The 23,630-nt window shown below is 30.2% G+C and overlaps 1 protein-coding gene across 2 annotated transcripts in view; it reads right to left on the minus strand.

Moving 5' to 3' along the window:
• The window catches only part of MICU3 (Mitochondrial calcium uptake 3), a 135,012-nt gene that overhangs the window by 7,979 nt on the left and 103,403 nt on the right, over nt 1–23,630 (minus strand). The window contains exons 2-7 of one of the 2 annotated variants that reach the window (XM_088278092.1): nt 10,236–10,377; nt 6,791–6,901; nt 5,337–5,384; nt 4,822–4,904; nt 2,440–2,505; nt 373–459 (exon numbers count right to left, since the gene is read on the minus strand). In XM_088278092.1, coding sequence (XP_088134218.1) covers nt 373–459; nt 2,440–2,505; nt 4,822–4,904; nt 5,337–5,384; nt 6,791–6,901; nt 10,236–10,377 — 537 coding nt within the window. The remainder of the gene's footprint in view (nt 1–372; nt 460–2,439; nt 2,506–4,821; nt 4,905–5,336; nt 5,385–6,790; nt 6,902–10,235; nt 10,378–23,630) is intronic. The other variant, XM_088278093.1, reaches the window with a different exon arrangement.

The following is a 23,630-nucleotide window of genomic DNA, read 5'->3' on the forward strand; positions in this document are numbered from 1 at the left end:
TATAAATTTGTAGCGCTTCCAGTAGATTTCCTGTAATGTAGAGTTTGGTCACTAATGCCCTTTTGTCTGGCAACAGTGGATATATTACGTAGTATTACGTTCTTGAAACAGATGACGTGATAAATTGTGAACACAATGAATAATCAAATGATATTAGACCACACAAAAACGTATTATTATAAATATAAATGGCGATAACTTATTGCTTACGTAGAAGTATGGGCTTGTATAAAAGCTCGTGTAAGCTGTTAGGAAAACCATGTATGAAAACCATTATGTGGGTAAAACACAAAACTATGAGGTTTTATAGTAACTAAGACACAGGGTAATCTGCTAGTAACAACACAGACTCTTGCAACTCTTATGACTTACGAAGGAATGAGTTTCCGGCGGCTCTTCGCGCAATAGCTCCCTGGCTCTGATTTTGGCTTGCGCAGTAGAACACACTAGTTTCAGTAGCTGGTAAATAAACACAAATTGTAACATACTGTATCAATACGGACATTGTCAATTGAAGCTTAAATAAGTATAAAGCAACTTTTCACTTGAAACAAAACAAAACTTTCTAAAGCAAATAAGCTATGTTTTCAAAGGTTATTAATGTAAACATTGTTTAAGTAGAAAAGATTATGCAAAGATAGCATTTAAAAGGTTTAACAATAATAGTTGAAATGCATAAAATAGGAAGTATTTTAAAAGCAAACAGTAATGTTAGCTAATAATTATTATTAATTGCCATGGAATAAATCACAGCAAATAGAATTGAAAAATTATAAGAATTTTTACTGTGTTCAAATATTAATTGAATCTTTATTGACTGACCTATTTTCAGGCTTCTATTTCTTTTTTGAAGCTATTGAAGATACATAATTTATGTAAAAATCAAAATACACAATTTAAGGAAATGCTATTCAAAATTACAAACTTGTCATGTCTTGAAACAAATGAGAACTTAAGCACATTAGACAAATTATGAGTCTATGAAACTCCTTTTAAAATCTATCAATGAAGTTATTTTAATTTGAAGATACAGAAACCTTAAATTAGAATTTTAAGAATATTATTTTCATTTTGATAAAACACTACAGATTGTTAATATACAGACCCATTTGCACCTTGGGGCCTGAAGCCAAAGCTTCACTAGCTTTGAAGTAAATCTGTCACTGACTGTCATGAAATTATTATTTACTTATTATTGACTTATTATAGATTAGATAGAAATTAGTTTTTAGAGAGTTAGTAAAGTTAAGTAAAACAGTGTTTTTTTTTTAAATAGAAGTTGTAATATCTTTTGTTATTGCTGGGGCAGTTTTAATGTATGTTTAGTATATTATTCAAAGTTAATTAAACATCAGGCGGTCATTTGCTGAAGAAAGCAAAGAGAATGCAGTGTTTCAGTAGTACACTGCAGAAAAATAAGGAAAATATAGTAATTGTTTGATAAAACATTTTAATAAAGGTAAAATTAAGTAGCTCAAAATCAAATTAAGTAATTCAAAATCAGTCTTTTTTCATTCAAATAAATATTATCTCTCAATCAAAATCAATAAAAAATGACATACTATTATAAAAAAGTTTTATCATTGTAATATTTTGTTTGCCATTGAATAAAAATGAATAATATATAAAGCTATGTTTTTATGATTTTACGCTTTTTTAAAAAAAAAACACATACTTTTGGCTAAGGTTCAATATACGATAAATCCCAACTTTATTTTCTTTTACCCCAGGTAACATTTGACACAATTTAATTATTTGCTTCCAATAATGTTTTTGTATTAAAAAAAGCAGTTTTTCTATGAAAGAAATATATAGTTTTGAAAAGAAAAGAGTTATTTAAAGATAAAGAGTTTATAAAAATATTTTTTCAATATATGTATATTCTAAAAAAAAAATTCACGCGGAAACTTGTCTGTCCCCAAGTGCGGCCGTTCGCATTCTGAATTTGAATGTTCAAGATCTAAGTCTTAAAATCACGCAAGGGCTTATGACGAAATTTATTATATATTAATAATAAAGACCTAATCCAAGAAATAAGTTGAAAATATTTATCAAAAACATAAAATCATACCCAAATTGATAGGCATGCATTTTAATTTTGATTCTCACATTAATTTAACACGATCCTAGAAAAGTAATTGTTAAAACACTAAAAATATTATTTGAAAAACAAGGAAAACGAAGTTGAAAAATGCCAGAAAGAAATTACACAGCAGCTTTTGACAAATCACAAAACACTTAAATTAAAACGTCCACATTAAACGTTGACGTTGCACGTCAAAAAATTCCACAACTTGCAATATGTAACCAGTTTAACATTTAGTATGTGGTAAAAATAACATTTATGCACAGGCCGGGATAGTTTAGTAAAAAATATATATTAGCACAATAATAGATGCATGTAGTATGAAGGCAATTTAGTTTTCTGCTTCCACTCACGGCTTCTGTACTATCTCTATCCAGGTCACTCCGATTTTTGACGGAACCTCCCATGAGCCGTCTAATCTATATTTCACAATAGAATTTAAAAACAAAAACCAATATTAATCATCACAATTAAAAACAGAGAAATAACTTTCTAAAATATTATCCATAAAAAATACAATATTCACATGTTTATTATTCACATATTTTTTTGTCAATATACATATCAGGACATTAGCAAAATGACAGAAATATTTTTATCGATAACATAGTCAGTATTTTCATCTATTTTATATTTTAGAAACAATGAAAATCATGTTATTAGCATTGTTGGAAGAAAATAAACAAACATCTATTTGTATTTATTGTTTCCGCATTTACTTTGTAGTAAGACATTTTAAAATGATTGAGGAAACACTTGTTTTTATACCACTTGAGTTTATTAATGACTACTAGTTTCGGAAGGTAAACTTGTAGTTATTAATAAACTCAAGTAGTATAAAAAGTGTTTCCTTAATCATTTTAAAAAATATCTTCATTATACTAATACTTAACTAAGTTCTCCAAAATCTTACATCTCTTAAAGTAATAAGATTTTCCTTGGAATGGAGAATTATGTGTAGGGGCCCTCAATCTGTCCTATTTTAACATTTGAAATGAACATAATTTTAAAGACTTCAATTATCCCTACAATAACAATAGAATGCAGAGTCCTATGCTCTAAAGGTGCAGAATAAATATATGAAACATACTATGAGTAATACAGTTGACTTTATTGAATCTAAATTAGGATTTTCCAAAGAACACTGGTGTTCTGCAAAAATCTGGATTCGTTTAATATAATGATATAGTTAAAAGAAGATCATCTTCCACTATATGTATTACAGTTTTAAAATATATTAATAATGCATTTATTACCTACCTTAGAAAATAAAATAAAATTAAAAGTCTGTTAAAAATATCAGGATTTACAAAGTGTTCCACAGCAGAAAGAGTTTGGAAACCCAGACGGAAATGATAAAATATGTTGTTGTTCATGACGGAATTTTCAATAAAAATTCTACAAACGGAAATAGACATATAAATACATACATACGAGTCATATCTTAGATCCATTCAACTAAAATATTGAAGCATGAAAATTTCAATATCGAAAACATGGAAACCTTAAGAAAATCACAGTTATGATTTCCAAAGTCAATATCAATGTTCAATATACTAAATAATTAATTCAATACAACATTAAAAAGAAGAGTGGAGAAAATAATTTAATGTACGAAGACATTTACTGTAGTAAAAAAAAATCAACGGTATTTAAAATTGCAGTTGCTTATAAATTTAATGTAGGATATGATATAAAAACTTGCAATAAAAGTGAAAGCCAATGACTTGGCAAATCTTTTGAGATATTTAGTGAGTGTCAGACTGCGCATGATGCAATATTTCATACAACGCTAAAAATAAGGTCAATAAATGCATGGTAAATAAAAATTTATATGAACAAACTGAATTCGTATTATTATACTGGTAGTAAGAATAACCATATCTTATATCATTGTTTCCGGGAAATGCTTAAAAGCGTCTTTTTGCATACTGTTGGTATAGAACGGGAGACGCTATAAGCGATCTACGTCTCTCGTGCCACTAAAACTAAGCAAATAGAAATTTGCTTACTTTTTTGTGGCACGAGAGACGTCAAGAAACATTGTACAGATCGGAATTGGGTTTGCTGTTACTTGCTATTAGTATACAACCCTCATTAGTATACTAAGTAGGGTCGGGGTTGATGTAAAATCCGCCCAACAATGTATTAATAATTACATATTATTTTTAACGGAATTTGCATATAATGGAAGATCATTTATTTCATACGTACATTCATAATAGATGTATCACAGTATATTCATGAATTATAAATATTTATTTGGGACACTTTTTGAAGTAAAAACTGAAAAAAAACATGTGTGAAAATCGATCATTATTGAAAAATTTGAAATATTGGTAGTGTTCCTACCCTTTGTACTGCCTACTAGATTATAACATTTCAGACGTGTATTTTTTATGCCTGTGGACCACTGGCGACGGGATTTAATAATAATTTACATATAGTTTAGATCTTAACGAGATTGGTATACAATATTCTTATAAAAATATTGAATAATTCCTTCTTTTCTGCCTTTGAAATGAGGCCGGCGCAGAAGGTAAAAATACCCTTCCCATTCTTAAGCAGCAATCGACCGAATGGGTAGAAATACCTTTCCCGTCCGAAGTCTGTTAAAATGCTATTCTATTTTTTTAAATGATGCTTGAACTAAAGTTAAGTATGTCGTTTTCTGAAACAATATTTAGTAGATAATTCAAATAACTAATTTTAATGTGCATTTTTTTTATACTTACAACGAGAAATTCATTTTTATCGACGCGTTGATTTCCATCTGTGTCAAACATGTTGAAGGCGATACGAAAACCAGACTGGGGCTCTGAAAAATAAGTAAAAATCAAATATTAAAAGAATTTATTTAAACAGCAGTGTTCTTATTTTCCTTGTACACACAATGGGTGAATAAACCATAAAAAACTAGAGATTTACATATAAAATATCTTTGTCAATGTTGATATGACTACAATATATTTAATTGTGTTCATATCTGGTTTTCTTGTTGGTGTTCATTAAGACAGGGATATTGAAAGCTATTTCATGAAATTGACAGTAAAATCGGGATATAATTTACAGATTTTTAAAATTTTTCATTAAGATTTAATAAAATTTGCTTTGCAAGTATATATGATATATAAATATTTATTTTGTATTTGTGTTTGATGTATAATACATATGTATGTGTATTATGAAAAATTAACTCAACCTTTTATGTAAAAATAAAAAAAATCTATTAATAAAAACCATCACTCACTTGTTAAGATCGATAGCAAGAAGAGATATTCTGTGTACGAAATGATGCCTGAAAATAAGAAATAAACATGTAACTATTAGAATGTCTCATAAATAAATTTCATAAATTTAAAAATAATCTGAATTTTAGGACGCTGGCATACAATATTATGTATATCACACAATTACCGTCAGCTGTTTAGAATTTATTCTAATGCAAAAAAGAAAAACTTTTAAAAAACACATACATACACAATACAAATGATATTTTCATGTGATATGATGTGACATTTAAGACTACAGAATTAGATAACATACATTGCTAGTTAAATTTTTTTTGGGTCATTGACTTCCGTTTTTTCAAGGTTCCAGTGCACAGCAAGGGTAAAGCAAACAGGCTAAATAACTTTTTAAGTTTGCTTTATTTTAGTAAATAAAAGATTTCTTAATCCAATATAGATGGATCTAGTGAACTGACATGTCCGAGTCATGAGACTAATGACGTATGTAGGAGTTCCAATTTTTTTAGTAGTATGGTTCCAATTCAATTCAATTCAATTTATTCAACAAAAAAATAATATATACATAACAAACAATATTCAGGGCGTATAAATTAAAAGTAAGCAAGAAGACTTAAAGGTGTAGAAGAATCCCGCTTCGGAAAACTCCTTCGGACACATGGAACAGATCAATATCCAATGTGATATTGTTCAACATAGCGGTAGCTCTTCCTACAGGCATAAACATCGGCAGGTTGGTCCTGTGTATAGGAATGTGAAACAATCTATGCCGGCGCTGTCTTAGGTAACTATCGGGAACATACAGACCAATGCTCCGGATAATTTCAGGATTATCGATCATACCGCGCAACAATGGATAAAAATGCGTAATCAAATACACATTCCTTCTAGTCTCTTAACTATTGTAGCCAAGCATACCCTGGAGAAACTGGGTCGGGTAGAGCCAAGGATAATAGCCGTACTCTCTCATGTAGAGATACCTCAAAAACTTCTTTTTGGTTGTCAGTCATGGGTAAAATAGGAATGTTTCCCGTGTGTAAAGTGATCACTTAACCTGCCTATGATAGGTATAAGCCCTGTAAATACCCAGAATTCTATATTTTTCTTCATCTAACTCAAGATGTCAAAAATGCTTTAGTTTGGTCTGAAAAGATGTATAGCTATACATAATGTAATTATGTCAGGTCCAACTGATCTATCGGAAGGAGTGAACCCGGATATGAGGAAAAAAACGTAAAGAGAAAAACATGACCTAAAAAATGTATTCGGCATTGGAAAATAATCTTTATTTATTTATTAAATTTATTTTGAATTCGTAAGATATACTCCTATTAGAAATTATAAAAGTTATAACATCATCCCGCATGATGATCTTTCTCATCGCATGGACATAAATTTAGGAGGATGATACAGTTTATGTAAAATAAAAAGCCGTTAGTTTAAGAATAGTTGTTACCTTTATCCCTCAAATGTCTAAACATTTTAGAAGACCCCTGCTTCAAAGATGGAGTTGAATCGCGTAACTTCTCTATTTCTTTAAGTGTTAAGTTTCTTCTCTTGAGCCGCGCTGAAAAAGATAAAACATTGCTTAAAACAACTAAGCATTCCAATATAAATACTTTTATATCTCTCGCACTATAAAATCCCACAATATCATATCGCTCACTCCTTTCAAGAACGTCATAAATCAAAAAACTCGATTTTTCAGGAGAACGTTTTTAAAGTTTAAAAATATAATACAATGCATTAAAAATAAATATCACACCAATTACTGAACTTTTTACTGTGCAACAGATCTTTTTAAGTAAAACCTGAAGTTTTTTCTCCATTTGAAAAATATTTTGTTTATTTAAAAAAATAATTAAACAATGCCTTTTCTTCAAAATGCAAAAACAACACTTTCTGCCCTGTGGCGGGTAAATATTAAGTTAAAAATATGCCGCTTCTGCTGGGATATAGTAAATTTTCTGGGCATTCCGAAAACATGCATAACCGAAAATTTACGAATTTTGATTTATGACGTTCTTGAAAGGAGTGAGCGATATATAAAAACATGATTTTTTATCAATGGACATTGACTGCGTTAACCCTTTGGACGCGTAAATGGACTAAAGTTGCCCGAATTTTTTTCTTCTTTGGGCGCGTAAATCGACTATAGTCCCTGGCTTTTACAAGCCATGGACTAAAGTAAACAAATAAAAGGAATTTTATGGAATATTTTATTTTTTATGGAAAATTTGCTTTTTACAAATCAAATTTTATTTTTTGCTTAAAGCGTTCAAAGGGTTAAGCTGCTAATGCACTCCCGCACTAAGAGAACTAAGAGTTTGTAATAATATAGAATAATAATAATAATGATAATAATAAACATAATAAAACAGGTTTTTTTTATTATTTAATCACCTACAAGTTTTTGTATTAAGATCATTAAAATACGTAAATTTTCTGAACAAATTATGGGGAGAAAAACTTATCGATCGACCCTCTTACCCTGTCATAACTTTATCAACATGTAGGATTCTTCGAGACTCTATTTTACGCAAAAGTTTTCGGCAAGACTTAGTCTCTGGCTGAATTCCAGAGACCGTTTCACACGACATAAAGAAAGGTTAAATTGATTCTGTCATGAAAAAAAATGGAGTTAAATGTGGAAGAGTGAATATGCACGCAAGAAAAAGCTCGTGATTGCGGGCATATTTTATGGAATTATTATCTAAAATAGTGTATATCGTAGTCATACAGGACAAAGTGACCAACTAAACAAACGTAAAATGTTCAGGAGCGCCACTTAAGTCACTTTTGCTTGGCAAGAAAATAAACATCAATGCAGTTAGTCACTTTTAACAAGTCAATACATTATACTTCCAAGATTAAAATCCTTTGGGATTTTTTTCAGGGCAATATTAAGCTAGTAAGATATCAAATAGTCAATGATCACGTTTTTGTAAAAAATGCACTCGGTCACATTCTCCTGTATGGCTACGATATATTAAAATATCATTGTAAATGTTAAATTTTTCAAAAAATTAGTTGATATTTGAGGTATTTCGATTTGATAATTTTTAAGTATTTTTGCAAATAATGTATAAAAAAAAGTAAACAAAAAAGGAAAAAAAATCGAAGTTTGAAATGCGACGATATTTTTTTTAAAGAAAACCGTTAAATATAATCGATAAAAAAGACAAAATGCATATGCTGAAAATTTTTGAGGGTTATTAATTTATCTTAAAAAAATAAAACATTATTTACTGCATTATGGACAAATAATGTCGTGAAACACACGTCTAGGTGAAAATTGCTCTTGAGAAATTGAGAACTTTGAGAAATCAAAAAAGTTATTTTAACTAAAAGAAAAATATCTTTTATAATATTTATAACAAATAAATGTCGGAAAAATGGGAAAGTAAAATAATTTATATAATTCAGTTTCTTAACGAAAAATATTGAAAAAAAAACTAAAACATGTATTATATAATAAAAACAAAATACAATATAACGTGGAAGTTTTCCCTGTTAAATTGAAAGGGTAAAAGCGTAAGCATGACTCCAGTTGAAAGTAATTTGTACCAACTAAAATACAGAGGGCGAAACCGCACGAAATTTTTCATCTTCGTATTGTAATTCGTTTGTGGAAAATTCTTTCAGTCTGCTGAAACAAATTCTCGTGCCTAATGAAGAAATAAAATAACTAAACCTAAAAAAATAACACGGAAGTTTATTTAACATTGTGCTCCGCGAGAGAGGTTCACAATTTAAGGCAATTTAAAATTTGGAGACTAATTAAATGAAAAAAATACTATACTTTAGTCAAAAATTAATTGAACATTGTATTTTTAGCGAAACTGAAACACTTTTTCATATATTTTTCTCATAAAGAGACCTTTTTGAAACCGTTTGAAATTCTTATGATATGATTCAATGATTGGTTAAGGACTTTTGACACTTCCGCAGTCTCATATTTGTACTCGTAATTTAACCGTTTTAGTATCATACATTTTCGATAGAACTATCTAGAAGCGCTATAGCGCTCTTCGGCACTAAAACTGTTAAAATTCAGTTACACATGTATAATTCAGTTATATATGTAGTTATGGTATTTTCTTGTTTGCATATTCATCATCATTATCGCCAAACCCTTATCCGCACCTCAGTGGAGCATAGGGCACTACATTATATAAACGCAGTGTTATCTTAATCGTAAACACATTAAGGTAAGGTGATCAGCCCTCCGCTTCATGGATAATATTGAATAAATATTAGAGTGAAAAAATCACTTATACTTATAGACCCCCTTTGGGAATCGAACCCGGGACCTCCAGAATGGTAGCCGAGCTTGCTGACCATTACACTACGGAGGCGGAGGCTTATTAAAGGTATAAACATATCGTAAAAGCGATGAAATTTGTTTTATAATATTGTTAGATCGATAAATCGTAATTTACAATTAATAAGAATAGTGATTTTTCACTATAATATTTATTTAATTCTACAGTCATTACCCTAGTATCTGAAGCGAAGGTCTGATCGCCTAGCCTTCATGCACATTAACGATCATGATAACATCGCATTGACACAAAACGGTATTCTATTCACTAAACATAAGGTAAAATTTAGTTTTAACCAAGGCTTTTTTTTCAAACAGAAAAGGTCCCGGAAATCACTTAATACCAAGCTTTTTACTAAAAAAAATATATATTCATATATTATTTAAATATTCATTACAATACCATATTTTATCATTTTTATGAATTATATAAAAAAATTGTAATTACGCAAGCGCAAACATTTTTTAGAAAAAAAAATCGTGAAAAAAGGTGCAGGAACGCCGTTCCACAGCGTTACAATAATAGCCCTGGTTATAACTTATAACACATTAAAATAGGAAATTAAATGTCTCTCACTTCTCGGTTCCTGTTCTACAACGGATTCCAGAAAGTCCTGGGGGGTCATGTACAGCTGGCCGTCATATTCAACTGATGAAAACTTGATGAAACGCCTCTCGCGCGATGTCAGCTTCACCGCTCGGGCCAGAGTCTCGTCGTACTGGGGAAAAGGAGAAATATAGGATTTAAAAATTATATTAATATTTTCAATATTTTAAGCATTTTAATTTTTATTTTTCAGGCATCTCCCGGTATGTAAAACACTTCGGGAAGGATCTTGCAAACATTTAAAAAGCCTATGACGGTCGTAAGCTTTGTAAATGCAAAGACGTCCATATTCTTCATCTATCTTAAGATATCAAAAATGTTTGTGATACGTTTTGTGAACGAATAAATGTTGAAAATAATATGTTGGATAATAGATACATCGCTAATTCCTTTCCATAACGTTATATATTAAAAATTGACAATTTTCACTTGTGCATGTTTTCGGAATGCCCAGAAAATGGACTGTATCCCAGGAAAAGCGGCATATTTTTAACTTAATATTTACCCTCCACAGGGCAGAAAGTGTTGTTTTTGAATTTTGAAGAAAAGTTATTGTTTAATTATTTTTTAAACATACTAAATATTTTTCAAATTGAGAAAAAACATTCAGGTTCTACCTAAAAAGATCTGTTGCACAGTAAAAATTTCAATAAGTGACTGAATATTGATTTTTAATACATTTTATTATATTTTTAAACTTTAAAAACGATCTCCTGAAAAATCAAGTTTTTTTTTATATATGACGTCGTTGAAAGGAGTGAGCGACATGTTTAGAGGAACTGATCATTTTAAGACGAATACCGGCAAGTCTACATTATAATATGCTCGAATTACGTATTACGCATTGCTTACATTCACACTGCTGAGAGGTTATATTGACCAGATAACTGCGAATTTTCAGGTAACCAATTAGATCATTTTACTCTAAACAAATCTATTTTTTGTTCGGGAGTGCATTGAACTTTGTAGAAGTTAAATGGGCGTACATTATTCATTCAGCATTTTCAGAATACTCCCGAGGAAATGAACGAGACGATATTACGTGGAATGATAAAACACAATTCAAGGGTAACGCGGAGAAACTAATGAAACATTTCAGAAGAAAACACTTAAAATGTTTTCAATGAATGTGTACAAATTTGAAAGATTTATTTTTAAATGAAAAACAGAATAATGAGCCCACTATTTTTTATCTCAAATCACTCAAAAAAGTATTATAGTTGTTATAAATGTTATTTTCTTCTTCTTCATTTTCGTTTTTTTTTCTTAAAGGAATTACCCGCAAAGCCTTTATTAGAGGCTTGTCTGCAGGTAGGATAGTAAGGATAGGGAAGGTAAATGTGAAAAATGCATCACAAACACCCAGACCAATTGAAAATAAATCTTTCTTGAATTTATTTTGCAATTGGCAGGAATCGAACCCGCGATGCCAGTTTTGCAGTCGACCGTCTACTCAACCACGCCACGGCGCCCGTCTCTCAGACGAATTATGCGACAAAACTATGTGTGATAGATGTTCGAATGGTGAAATGATGAATAAACAAAAATGAAGAAGAATATGGAAGTCTGGGCATTTACGGGGCTGACGACCGTCATAGGCTGGTTTAAGTGATCACTTTACACACGTGTAACATTCACCAATTCTACCCATTTTTGACAACCACACTACTCAAATTCTTGGAAGTTCTATATACATGAACCAATATTCTTCTACATCTTTGATGAGATGTCAAAAAATAATATGAAAAATATCTCCTATAATTGGAGATAATACAGATTTGTGAACGAGTATTTGGACACACTCAAAATGTTGTAAAGTAAGATGTATAAAAAATATGTTAATATTTTTTAAATGTTATTATTTAACAGCGCGCCAATTCCGTTGTTGAAATAAATCAAAGGGAATCATGATGCAGCACACGATGCGAGCGCTCGGAAAAATCGAAGAGCGCAATGAGATTCATTAAAAGCTTCGGACGCATCGCTGCGCTCGGGACGCGAACTAAATCAAAGCGGCCACATATCAAACAAGGCGATAAATTTAAAAGCTCAACAAGTCTATTAGCGTTACAGGACGAGGGGACGCAGAGATTTAGGCGGGAAACGGCGAGAAATGGCGGGAATTTCGCGCGGCCGGCCGAGCGCGTCCGCAGATTGATTGGTGCAGAATAAAAAAATCGACGCAAAAATGCGCGACTTTCAATCTCGTCGGGAGGGGCGTCTGTCTGCCTGCGAGCTTCAGAAATAAGGGCGAGAGATTCAAATTTGGAAATGAAATCATTGAGCTTATTTTTTAATGCTTCTGAGCAAATTTTATTATTATATAGTATCAAAATGGCGCTCTAAACGAATTAGCGCTAATCTGGGTCTATTTTCCACATACATACATAAATACATACATATAGAAATACTTTTACTTTTTTTCGCTCGTTTGACACATTTCCTAGCACGAATGTCTACCATTTGTGTAAGCAGTGTTCAATTATCGCGATTTTATATACAAAAACTAATGGGTTTCAAACGACAAAACAGTACACGTATAGTAGTACATATATTTGCAAACTTATTGGGAATTCACACTTTATACACGACCGAAACGGTATTAACTGATTGGGAGTCGACACGCCTTATGCAAAACCTAGTAAATATTAAGAAATCCCCGAGTAAATGATTGCATTTTTCGGTTCCTCGGTGAATCACTGAACCGCACTATTAAAACAGCGTTATAGCGAAACAGAGTCAATAGGGGTAGCGTCAAACGGGGTATTACTGTATTGTCAATTTTCAATTGACGAGGTACGGAGTGCGCAGTATGTGCTCGAATTATTAGGGCCAAAATTGGCATGTTCAGTTACACGTACACTCATAGATAGCCCCACATGCTGAAGACATATACTCGGGAGCTAGTTAGGAGCTATTACTGTATATATCGTGTAAAATACACTTATTATTTTTTGATATCTCATCAAAGATGAAGAAGAATATGGAAGTCTGGGCATTTACAGAGCTGACGACCGTCATTACTTCACTAGAGACATCTATTGGTGAGATGAATAGAAGCTTTTTATTGAGTAAAAATAAAAATAAAAAGCTTCTTTTCATCTCACCAATAGATGTCTCTAGTGAAGTTCTAGTGATTCAAGAATAATGTTTCAAAATTGGTTCATATACATAGAACTTCTAAGAATTTGAGTAGTGTGGTTGTCAATAATGGGTAGAATCGGTGAATGTTACACGTGTGTAAAGTGATCACTTAAACCAGCATATGACAGTCGTCAGCCCCGTAAATGCCCAGACTTCCATATTGGTCTTCATCTTTGATGAGATGTCAAAAAATAATATGAAAGTAACTCCTGTAATTGGATATAATCCAGATTTTTGTGAACAAGTATTTGGACACACTCAAAATGTTGTAAAATACACTTATCGATGAATAACAACAAAAACAACAACAACAACAAAAAACACTCGCAGATCTACAAAAATGTAAAAACTCAACTAGCGGCTTTTGAAAAGTACATCATAATAATAAAACAACAAAAAAGGTTTGTTTTTTTCAATTTTCATTTGAATGATTTTGCCGACCAATATTCGATGTTACGGTTAATTGATGATTGTAACGGGCACAACTCTAAATCTAACTGCATACAATGTTGGCGAAATGCCGTGAACACAAATCCTGACTCGACGCGTGACAAATCGCTTAGCCGATAATTCTTTTTGTAAACACAAATTGAATCCGGTCATTAAATGACTATTCCGCTGCGACTTTCCACCTCGCTCTTCTCACCATTTCCTTAATTAACGATATAACCCAATTTTCTCTTTCACTACTCTGTTTTTATGTATAAAAAATAATTAAAGACTCTAAAAATTAAAGCAAAAAAACCGTGTCTATCCTGTTCTTTTTCTATATGATTTTAAGATTTAAGTAACTAATAAGTTAGATTTCAAAATTTAATTGATACCTCAGGATATATGAAGATGTCTATAAAGATGGGAATACGGGTGACTGAATATTAATAGGGCTTAGCCTATCATTGGATGGTTAAAGTGATCATTACATACTGCGTAGCATTTACCTTTCAACCCATGATTGACAACCATACTTCTCAAATTACGAGTGTGTGTATATATTTATATATATATATATATATATATATATATATATATATATATATATATATATATATATATATATATATATATATATATATATATATATATATATATATATATATATATATATATATATATATATATATATATATATATATATATATATATATATATATATATATATATATATATATATATATATATATATATATATATATATATATATATATATATATATATATATATATATATATATATATATATATATATATATATATATATATATATATATATATATATATATATATATATATATATATATATATATATATATATATATATATATATATATATATATATATATATATATATATATATATATATATATATATATATATATATATATATATATATATATATATATATATATATATATATATATATATATATATATATATATATATATATATATACATATATATATATATATATATATATATATATATATATATATATATATATATATATATATATATATACAGTGGGTGGCCAAATTATTAGGGACACTTCGAATTTCCTGTAATTTTCATGATCAAATGAATTTTATGAGCAAATAATTAAGTTTTTTAATTATTTTTTTATTGATTGGGGTGCTTTATTTAAAATATAGGAACAATACAATCATTCATTTAATAAAAGTAATTTATTTTTATCATAAAAAGCGATTATTTAAAAATTTCAGAAAAAAACCTTAATATTTAGTAATAACACCCTTTGCTGCGATTACAACTTCCAAACGTCGGGGCATGCTTTCTATGCAGATTTTTGCATTGTGCCGAGGATTAAGGTTACCAAGCCATTCTCTGATAAGAGTTTCTATCAGTAACAGCTTGGTGGTGATGACTTTTTTATCAATTTCCCGTTTCGTTAGCCTCGAAATGTTTTCAATGGGGTTTATATCCAGCAAATTGCCCGGGCAAGCCAAAACACATACTCAACGGACGTTTTTTTCAGCCAAGAATGCGGTAACACTCCTAGCTTTATGACACGGTACCTATTTATGCATAAACACATACTCTTCATCACCAGGGAACCATTCCTTAGCCTCGGCTGGAGCCGACTTTTCAGTACTCGCTGGTACTGGTCTTGCCTCATGGTCCCTTCCATGATATAGAGGAGTACCATACCCTTAAATGAGATCATGGACCACAACATTATGCTAACAGGGTGTTTTTAACCCCCTTTACAAGGCAGTCCGGGTGGAATTTTTCTCCTGGGCCACGTCGGACGAATGAAGTTTTTCACACCAAAATTTTAAATGTTGACACGTCTTAGAAGCAGACCTATAAAGTATTACCATGATTGCAAAAATGTATATTTTTAATTATCTTCTTATTTTATCATACAAATATAAGTCATAAATACTCGATTCCAGTCCTAAACAGTCATATTCCGGTGTTCTTTGGCCCATAAGAGTCGTTTTTCTTCATGTCTCAGTCAGGCGTAGTTTTTTGGTTGGACGTCGACCCATTAGATTTACTTCAACTAACCGTTTCTGAACTGTTCTTTTGGAGACGTTAATTCCTTCATCGTTTATCAACAAAAATTAACAACAATTAGACGATCAACGGACTTTTTACGATTTTGGAAATAGATGTCCCTGATTTTATGGGCACCACGCGGAGTTTCGATCCTTTTTCTGCCTTTTTTTCCGACGCGGGCTGATTCAAGAGGCAGGTTTTTATCAATTTTTCTTTGTATCCGATGGACTCCTGACTTCGAAACATCTGTAAGTGCTGCTATTTCTCTCTGGAAATATGTGGAATGAAGTAGTCAGGTTATAACTTCCCTACATTTTCTTAGAGATATGTTTGAAGACTTGCCCATACTTAAATTGAGAATATTATATTTCAGTTCAAACTAAATTGAATTTAAATTAAAAATAAATTGAAATTAACTTGTTGAATTAGCAAAACAAATAAATTATTAAACAATACTGACGTTTTAATGGTCTTGAACTCAAAAAACTTCCACAAAAATGGTTTGAAAAAATATTAACTGAGCTCACACCAATACCATTTTTCACTAATCAACATCCAAATGAGAAAAAACCTTACTTTTTTTTATATTTTGCAGTACTGCCACATCTTCAAAATAATAACAATGATACCAGCAACAAAAATACATAGGAAAAAATAATAACAATTGAATTTATTTGACCACAAAATTCATTTAAACATGAAAATTACAAAAAAATACAAGTGTCCCTAATAATTTGGCCACCCACTGTATATATATATATATATATATATATATATATATATATATATATATATATATATATATATATATATATATATACATATATATATATATATATATATATGTATATATATATATGTATATATATATATATATATATATATATATATATATATATATATATATATATATATATATATATATATATATATATATATATATATATATATATATATATATATATATATTTATATATACACGCCAAAAAAACAATACGTATATGTGAAATAAAAACACGATTGGCATTTTTCGTGTAAAGCTTCGTATGTGACATCCATGGTTAAATTAATAATAGCAGAAATATATGTAGTACATTAAAAGTATTGTTAACTTTATGGTATGGTAATAAAACGATAAGGAGAGTATTAATAACAGAAATCTTACCGAATGTGTATTTACAGAATTTTTACAACCCTCATCCTGTCTTCCATCAATTGCGTGGCAAAATACGTTTTATTTAATTTCAATTTCAAATCGTCCGAATCGTTTTCACAAATCTACATAATTATTTTAATGGATCATCTTCAACATTATTAGTTTATGGTTTGAAGTTAAGCGCACTTAAAGCGTTGGCGTAAACATAATACAAATTTTAACGATTCTATGAACAGGCTGTAAAGCCGTGGTTTGTTGATGTTGGGCTATATCGTTATTAAAAGTAGGGATTTAGCTCAACTGGTGATTAATTTACAATTCCAAAGGCGAACTAATGATCATGTTGAACTATTTACGGCGTGTGCGAAATAGTGTAAATGTTTGAGAATAAACTTCTCAGTTCACAGAGTTCACGGTCGAGCGAATGAAGGTTAAAGGCTAGAAAAGCTGTGTAGAGGCATATGGGGCTATTCTGTACCTTGCAATTAAATGCTGAAAATATGATTTGCAATAACATGAAGAAAATGTTTTTATATCTCCCTTTTTAAAAAAATCGACTAACTTGAAACGCATCTGACATTAAGGCCCAGTATTCGATAAATCGCAAATTAATTTTCTTTAAACCCAGGTAAAATTTTATGCGTAATTGAACTTATTTCTTAAAACACCGTTTTTGTATTGAAATAAGTTTTTTTTTTCGAAATAAATATATGGTTTTGAAAAGAAAAGAGTTATTGAAAGGTGGAGACTTAAGATTCAAATGTCCGATGGAACCATTAAAAATTAGGGAGAAGCTTTTTGTCACATCAATGTAAAACAATCTATAAAAAAGATGACCATTTTTCATTTCATTTTAAACAGTTCTTTATAAGGATAAAATCTAGGGGAGCATTAAATTTTATATTGACCCCACTGAGAGTTGAATCCGACACCTAAAACATGGCAACTAAACATCATAAGCACTAAAATACGAAGACGAATAATATGACTTAGCGATTTTGACTTAAAAGGACAATCAGTCAAAAACCGTTTTATAATTGCTAGAGACTATTGCTAATAGAAAAAGTAGACCTCGCAGGATTCCTCGTGTAATGTCTGGTCGCTATTACGTATATATCACAATTGGGAGAATAGTGATCCGCGAATTGAGACCACGAATAAAAGGGAAATGGTGCATCATGTCATAAACAGACTATACAGCAGGGGTGGTAAAACTTTATAAAACTTTAGTATTGCATCAAGATTAATTATCCAACTAAATTTATTCAATTTTAAAAGTAATGAGGCTTCCACGAAAAACTATCAACCATTTTTAAAACCGGTGTTTTGAATGTTGTTAAAATTAAACTCATTTTTGTATTCATATGGGATGGTTTAAAACATAAAGAATAACTACTTTTTTATTTGTTTTATTTATTTAAGAGTGTATTTTTGGCATTAATCTCGAATAAACAATAAATTTCAATAATCACATTTAATTAATTGTACATAAGTTGTATAAATGGCGTCAAAATAAGTAAATAATTATGATTTTTATGAAGGTTAATTTTATTTTCCCATCAACAATTTTTTCCAACCTTTTATACAACAACAACAACCTTTTTTACAACAATGTGAAAACGTATTGGAAATATCAATAGATTCATGGAAATGAATTTAATTTAAAATACATTTTTTAAAGAAAGAACCCGCAAAGCCTCTACCTCTAAAGGCTTGTTTGTAGGTAGGATTGTAATGATAGGTAAGGCAGTTATAAAAAATTAGATTATTCCTTCAATATACATCTTCTTCACGAATTCATTCTGCAGTTGGCGGAAATCGAGCCCATGACATATTATACCACTTTAGCAGTCGAGCGTCTACCTAAATGTTTGAATAAAATATTTTAAAAGAAATATGCGATACATCAACAGTTATTTGTCACTTATTTGAGTTTCTGTATTAAAATACTTTCATTTCATAGTAATTTGTTTTTTAATCTTGAATTAAAAGTGCTGATAAAAAAACGACACAGATGATGCAAAATCATTGAGAGAAATAATAAAAAAATGTGCACTAATGACAAATAATGGGTGTATTTTTTTTTCAGACAAGATGTCACATTGTGATGATGATATATGCTTTTGAACTATAAATTAAGAGTCGCATGGTAATAAATTGCCACGAAAATATAAACAGATGACAAAAATCGCTCAGTCTTTACGACTTTCAATGGAGAACTCTTTAGTTGAACAATAGGAGATTCGCATGTTCAGAAGGCAAGCAACATTTAGAATAAACAGACGACTGAAAATATACGAAAAATAAAAGAAGAGGTCTAAAGTCTACAACATGCTTCAGGGAAACATTTCCCTTAAATAACTATTCATTCAATCCCTTATCCGCACCCTATGGTGCATAGGGCACTGCATGATATAAACACAGTGTTATCTTGACCTTTAACACACGAAAGAAAGGTGATCAGCCCTCCGCTTCAAGTACCAGTCCAGGGTAATATTGAAAAAATATTAGAGTGAACAAATCACTTATATTTATTTGACCCCCCTGGGAATCGAACCCGGGATCTCCAAAACGGTAGCCGAGCGTGTTGACCAATATACTACGGAGGCGGACGGAAGAATAACTATAAAAAGTATAATATTTAAACCCCGATAAGTCATATAATACTACCTATAAAGGAGCTTTTTCTGTACTTGTTTGCACGCAATAATATGAAAGTACAAAAGTATATTGCTCATTTGAATGAGGGATAATTTTTGATATATTCATTTTTATTTCTAGAATGTGAGTAATTTAAAAAAAATCACACTGCAAAAAGCTTCTTTTATTAGTTGATAATGGCGTTTATACATATGATGCTTATTCATATGTATATATGTAATCTTACTGTTACCACCTAAAACTAGATGCGACGAACGCTCAGTCGCGGTCTTTTTATTTGAGATTATTGGATTTTATTCAATATAAGATTATTGGAGGGAACTAGTACTTGTATGTGGAGGTTATTTGTATTTTTATCAGTTAACAAATTAATTAATTAATTAAATAATACGGTATGATATACCAATTTTGAAACAATAAGTACTATCCAGTTATATTATATTTAACTAATGAATTTTAAATATGTAGTAATACTTATATACATTTAAGGGATTTAAGAGACACCTAGGAGCATTTATTATATGCAAATTATTTAATTAATGTTGTTAAAATTGATGATCTATTAGTGTTTGCTATATACCTAGCATTGTAATATATATGGGTCTGGCAATCAGACTTCATCATCGGGCGTGTTGATTTAACAGCATTGCGCAAAAATGTGAAACAGTGAAACGTTCAGACGGTTTATTAACCTCTTGCGAAATAATCTGGGAAGTGGGGTCTGCCGTGACAAGGGTGTCTGAAGGAATTCGCCCGGGAGAAGATCTAGACCAGAATATCCATCTCACCCCTTTCCAACCCTTTGCCGGGGAATTTCCATTTTCGCTGACTTAAAGCTCAAGTAGCGCTCCACTTCTTTCCCCGCTAATGGAATTTTTCCGCGAACGCTATTTTATTCTAAAAAGCACGTTACACGAGTAGATATTTTTAAAATATTACACACAAACACACACCTCCGCGGTGTCGATGAACCTCGCAACGTGTCCACGGCTCGCTAGACCAAATAATAAAATTTCGAAGAGCCGGCGAACCAAAGGCGGGAAAGTGCTCCGCGTATAAATCGCGATAATGAAAACGAAAGCGCAAATCTGCAACGCCGATAGTTTGGCGAAAATTGAAGGCGATTTAAACTTGCTGACTAAATAAATATCGCGCAACTGTTTCTCTTTGAAAAATAAACATTTGAAATATTCTATCGTATATTTGTGATAATCTGCATAGTTTATTACTACTGGTTTATATATAAAGCTTTTTTTATAATAATTTTGCACGTAGAACTCAAATGCGTCAGATTTATTGGCTGTGAAACGACATGACGTACCTACTCAGAATTTCGGGATACTAAGATAATTTCGATACATCATCACATAACATAAGAATAACGGTATATGGGCATTTAAATATCCAGGTATTTACATGTAAAACAGCACCTGTCTGTCAAAATATTGATTAATTTATACAAAATATTTTTTGACATCGTGTGGGGCTTAGTTTGTAACAACGAAAAGAAAACCTGTACATGTTTCTTCATGAATTTATCAAGCTTTAAATTAAAACGATCTACATAGTTTGATGTTACCCATGTTTAGTATGCATCACTGAATATGCGACGAAAATTTGTATGTTCATACATAGCTGACAAATTATTTTTCCAATATCATAGTAATTACGAATGGTAAATATTATACCAGCTATAAAATATACCGGTATCTTTCAATATCTACAAGAATACAGGCGATATAGATGAGAAATTGATAAATAAAATTATAAGCAATTTGATGTGTTCATAATGTTCAATGTTCTGTAATAGATATGAAATGGGTAAAAAAATTAAGGTAAAAAAAAAGCTTTATAAAAAAATATTTGATATCTGATTTACTAATATTTAAAATATGAGTAATTTAAAAACTATCAAAAAAAACTCAGACTTTGTTTTTAAGCACTTATACGTTACAAATTTTCCAACCTGTTTCGACAAGCACGTTGTCTTCTTCAGGGATGGATACGTATGGTACGTCCATGTTCAATAACGTATATGAAACGGAATTTGTTTAAAAAAAATATTAAACATATCATTACTAATATTTAAAATATAAGTGATTTAAATATTAATACAATACTTTAATAAAACTCAAAGTTTGTTTTCATTATTATAACCCTAGACCGATTACTTCACTTTCACGTGGCTAACGATCAAGATAACACTAATTCGATGGTATAAGGTGCCCTATGCACCATTAGATGAGAATAAGGGTTAGGTTAGGGAAGGTAATATTTTTTATCTACAATAGGAAATTACGGTAAACAATCATCATAGATGTATAAATCAATTATAAACAACATATCGCTCACTCCTTTCAAGAACGTCTTAAATAAAAAAATTGATTTTTCAGGAGAACGTTTTTGAGTTTAAAAATACAATGTAATGTATTAAAAATAAATATCAAGCCACTTATTGAACTTTTTACTTTGCAACAGATCTTTTTAGGTAAAACCTGAAAGTTTTTTCTCCTTTTGAAAAATATTTAGTATTTTCAAAAAAAAAAAATTAAACAATAGCAATTCGAGCATATTATAATGTAGACTTGCCGGTATTCGTCTTAAAATTATCAGTTCCTCTAAACATGTCGCTCACTCCTTTCAACGACGTCATATATAAAAAAACTTGATTTTTCAGGAGATCGTTTTTAAAGTTTAAAAATATAGTAAAATGTATTAAAAATAAATATTAAGTCACTTATTGAAATTTTTACTGTGCAACAGATCTTTTTAGGTAGAACCTGAATGTTATTTCTCAATTTGTAAAATATTTAGTATATTAAAAAATAATTAAACAATAGCTTTTCTTCGAAATGCAAAAGCAACACTTTCTGCCCTGTAGCGGGTAAATATTAAGTTAAAAATATGCCTCTTTTGCTGGGATATAGTACATTTTCTGGGCATTCCGAAAACATGCACAAGTGAAAATTAGCGATTTTTGATTTATGACGTTGTTGAAAGGAGTGAGCGATATGGACGAGTGATATTTTTGTAGGGTGAAAATAAACATATGTAATTTTTCATTCTAACATTTATTTAACCCTAGATTGAAAACCTCGCTTTCACATGGTTTGGACTACGTGCAAAAATTACGTTAGTGTCAAATGCCTTAAAAATTGACCAGTTACGGTTGTTAAACATAATGAAAAGGAAACTATTCAAGGGGAACAGATAAGTTGAAGAGTAGTGCGAAAAAGAGTAAGCATTGGATACGGTAGCTCATATTAATTATGCTTTGTAGTGAAAGACAATACGTACATCGCGAAATGAATACTACCGCGACTAGAATCCATAAATTCTAAACGTCTTTAACCTGTTTAGTGCGAACAGAAAAAAATATCCTTATACAAAGAAAAAGATTTTCATTTTATTTATTTATTTCATAGATACATATTAGTTTCATAGATACATTTTATTTACTTTTTTTTACTTTTTTTACATGTATTACGGCTCTTTAGGCATGGCCTGTGTTGAAATAAAAGAGTTCGATACATAATTACGTTTACGGCTTACACAACAGGATTAAAACTATTCTTAAGTCAATTAAAAATGCGTTAATACAGGTAAAACAGATTTTAAACTATCCGGTAATAAGATTCGCATTATATATAAATATATTTTAAATACCTACCTGTACTATATCAACCGATAACCTTTTTTTATTTATTGTATTGAAACCAATTAAAAACGAAAATACGTGATTCAAAAGATAAAATTGAAAACAGATATCAGTAATTTTCAACTATATCTCACCGCACTTGTGCGGTTATACCTACTCAGTGACAGGTTAATATTATAAATAAAAATATATACAACATATAGCTTCAATACATGTTTTAATGATTGAAA

Source organism: Brachycentrus maculatus, unplaced genomic scaffold (genome assembly GCF_059751285.1).
Source record: "Brachycentrus maculatus isolate JH-2025_06_01 unplaced genomic scaffold, ASM5975128v1 h1tg000055l, whole genome shotgun sequence".
In the NCBI taxonomy this organism is placed as follows: domain Eukaryota; kingdom Metazoa; phylum Arthropoda; class Insecta; order Trichoptera; family Brachycentridae; genus Brachycentrus; species Brachycentrus maculatus.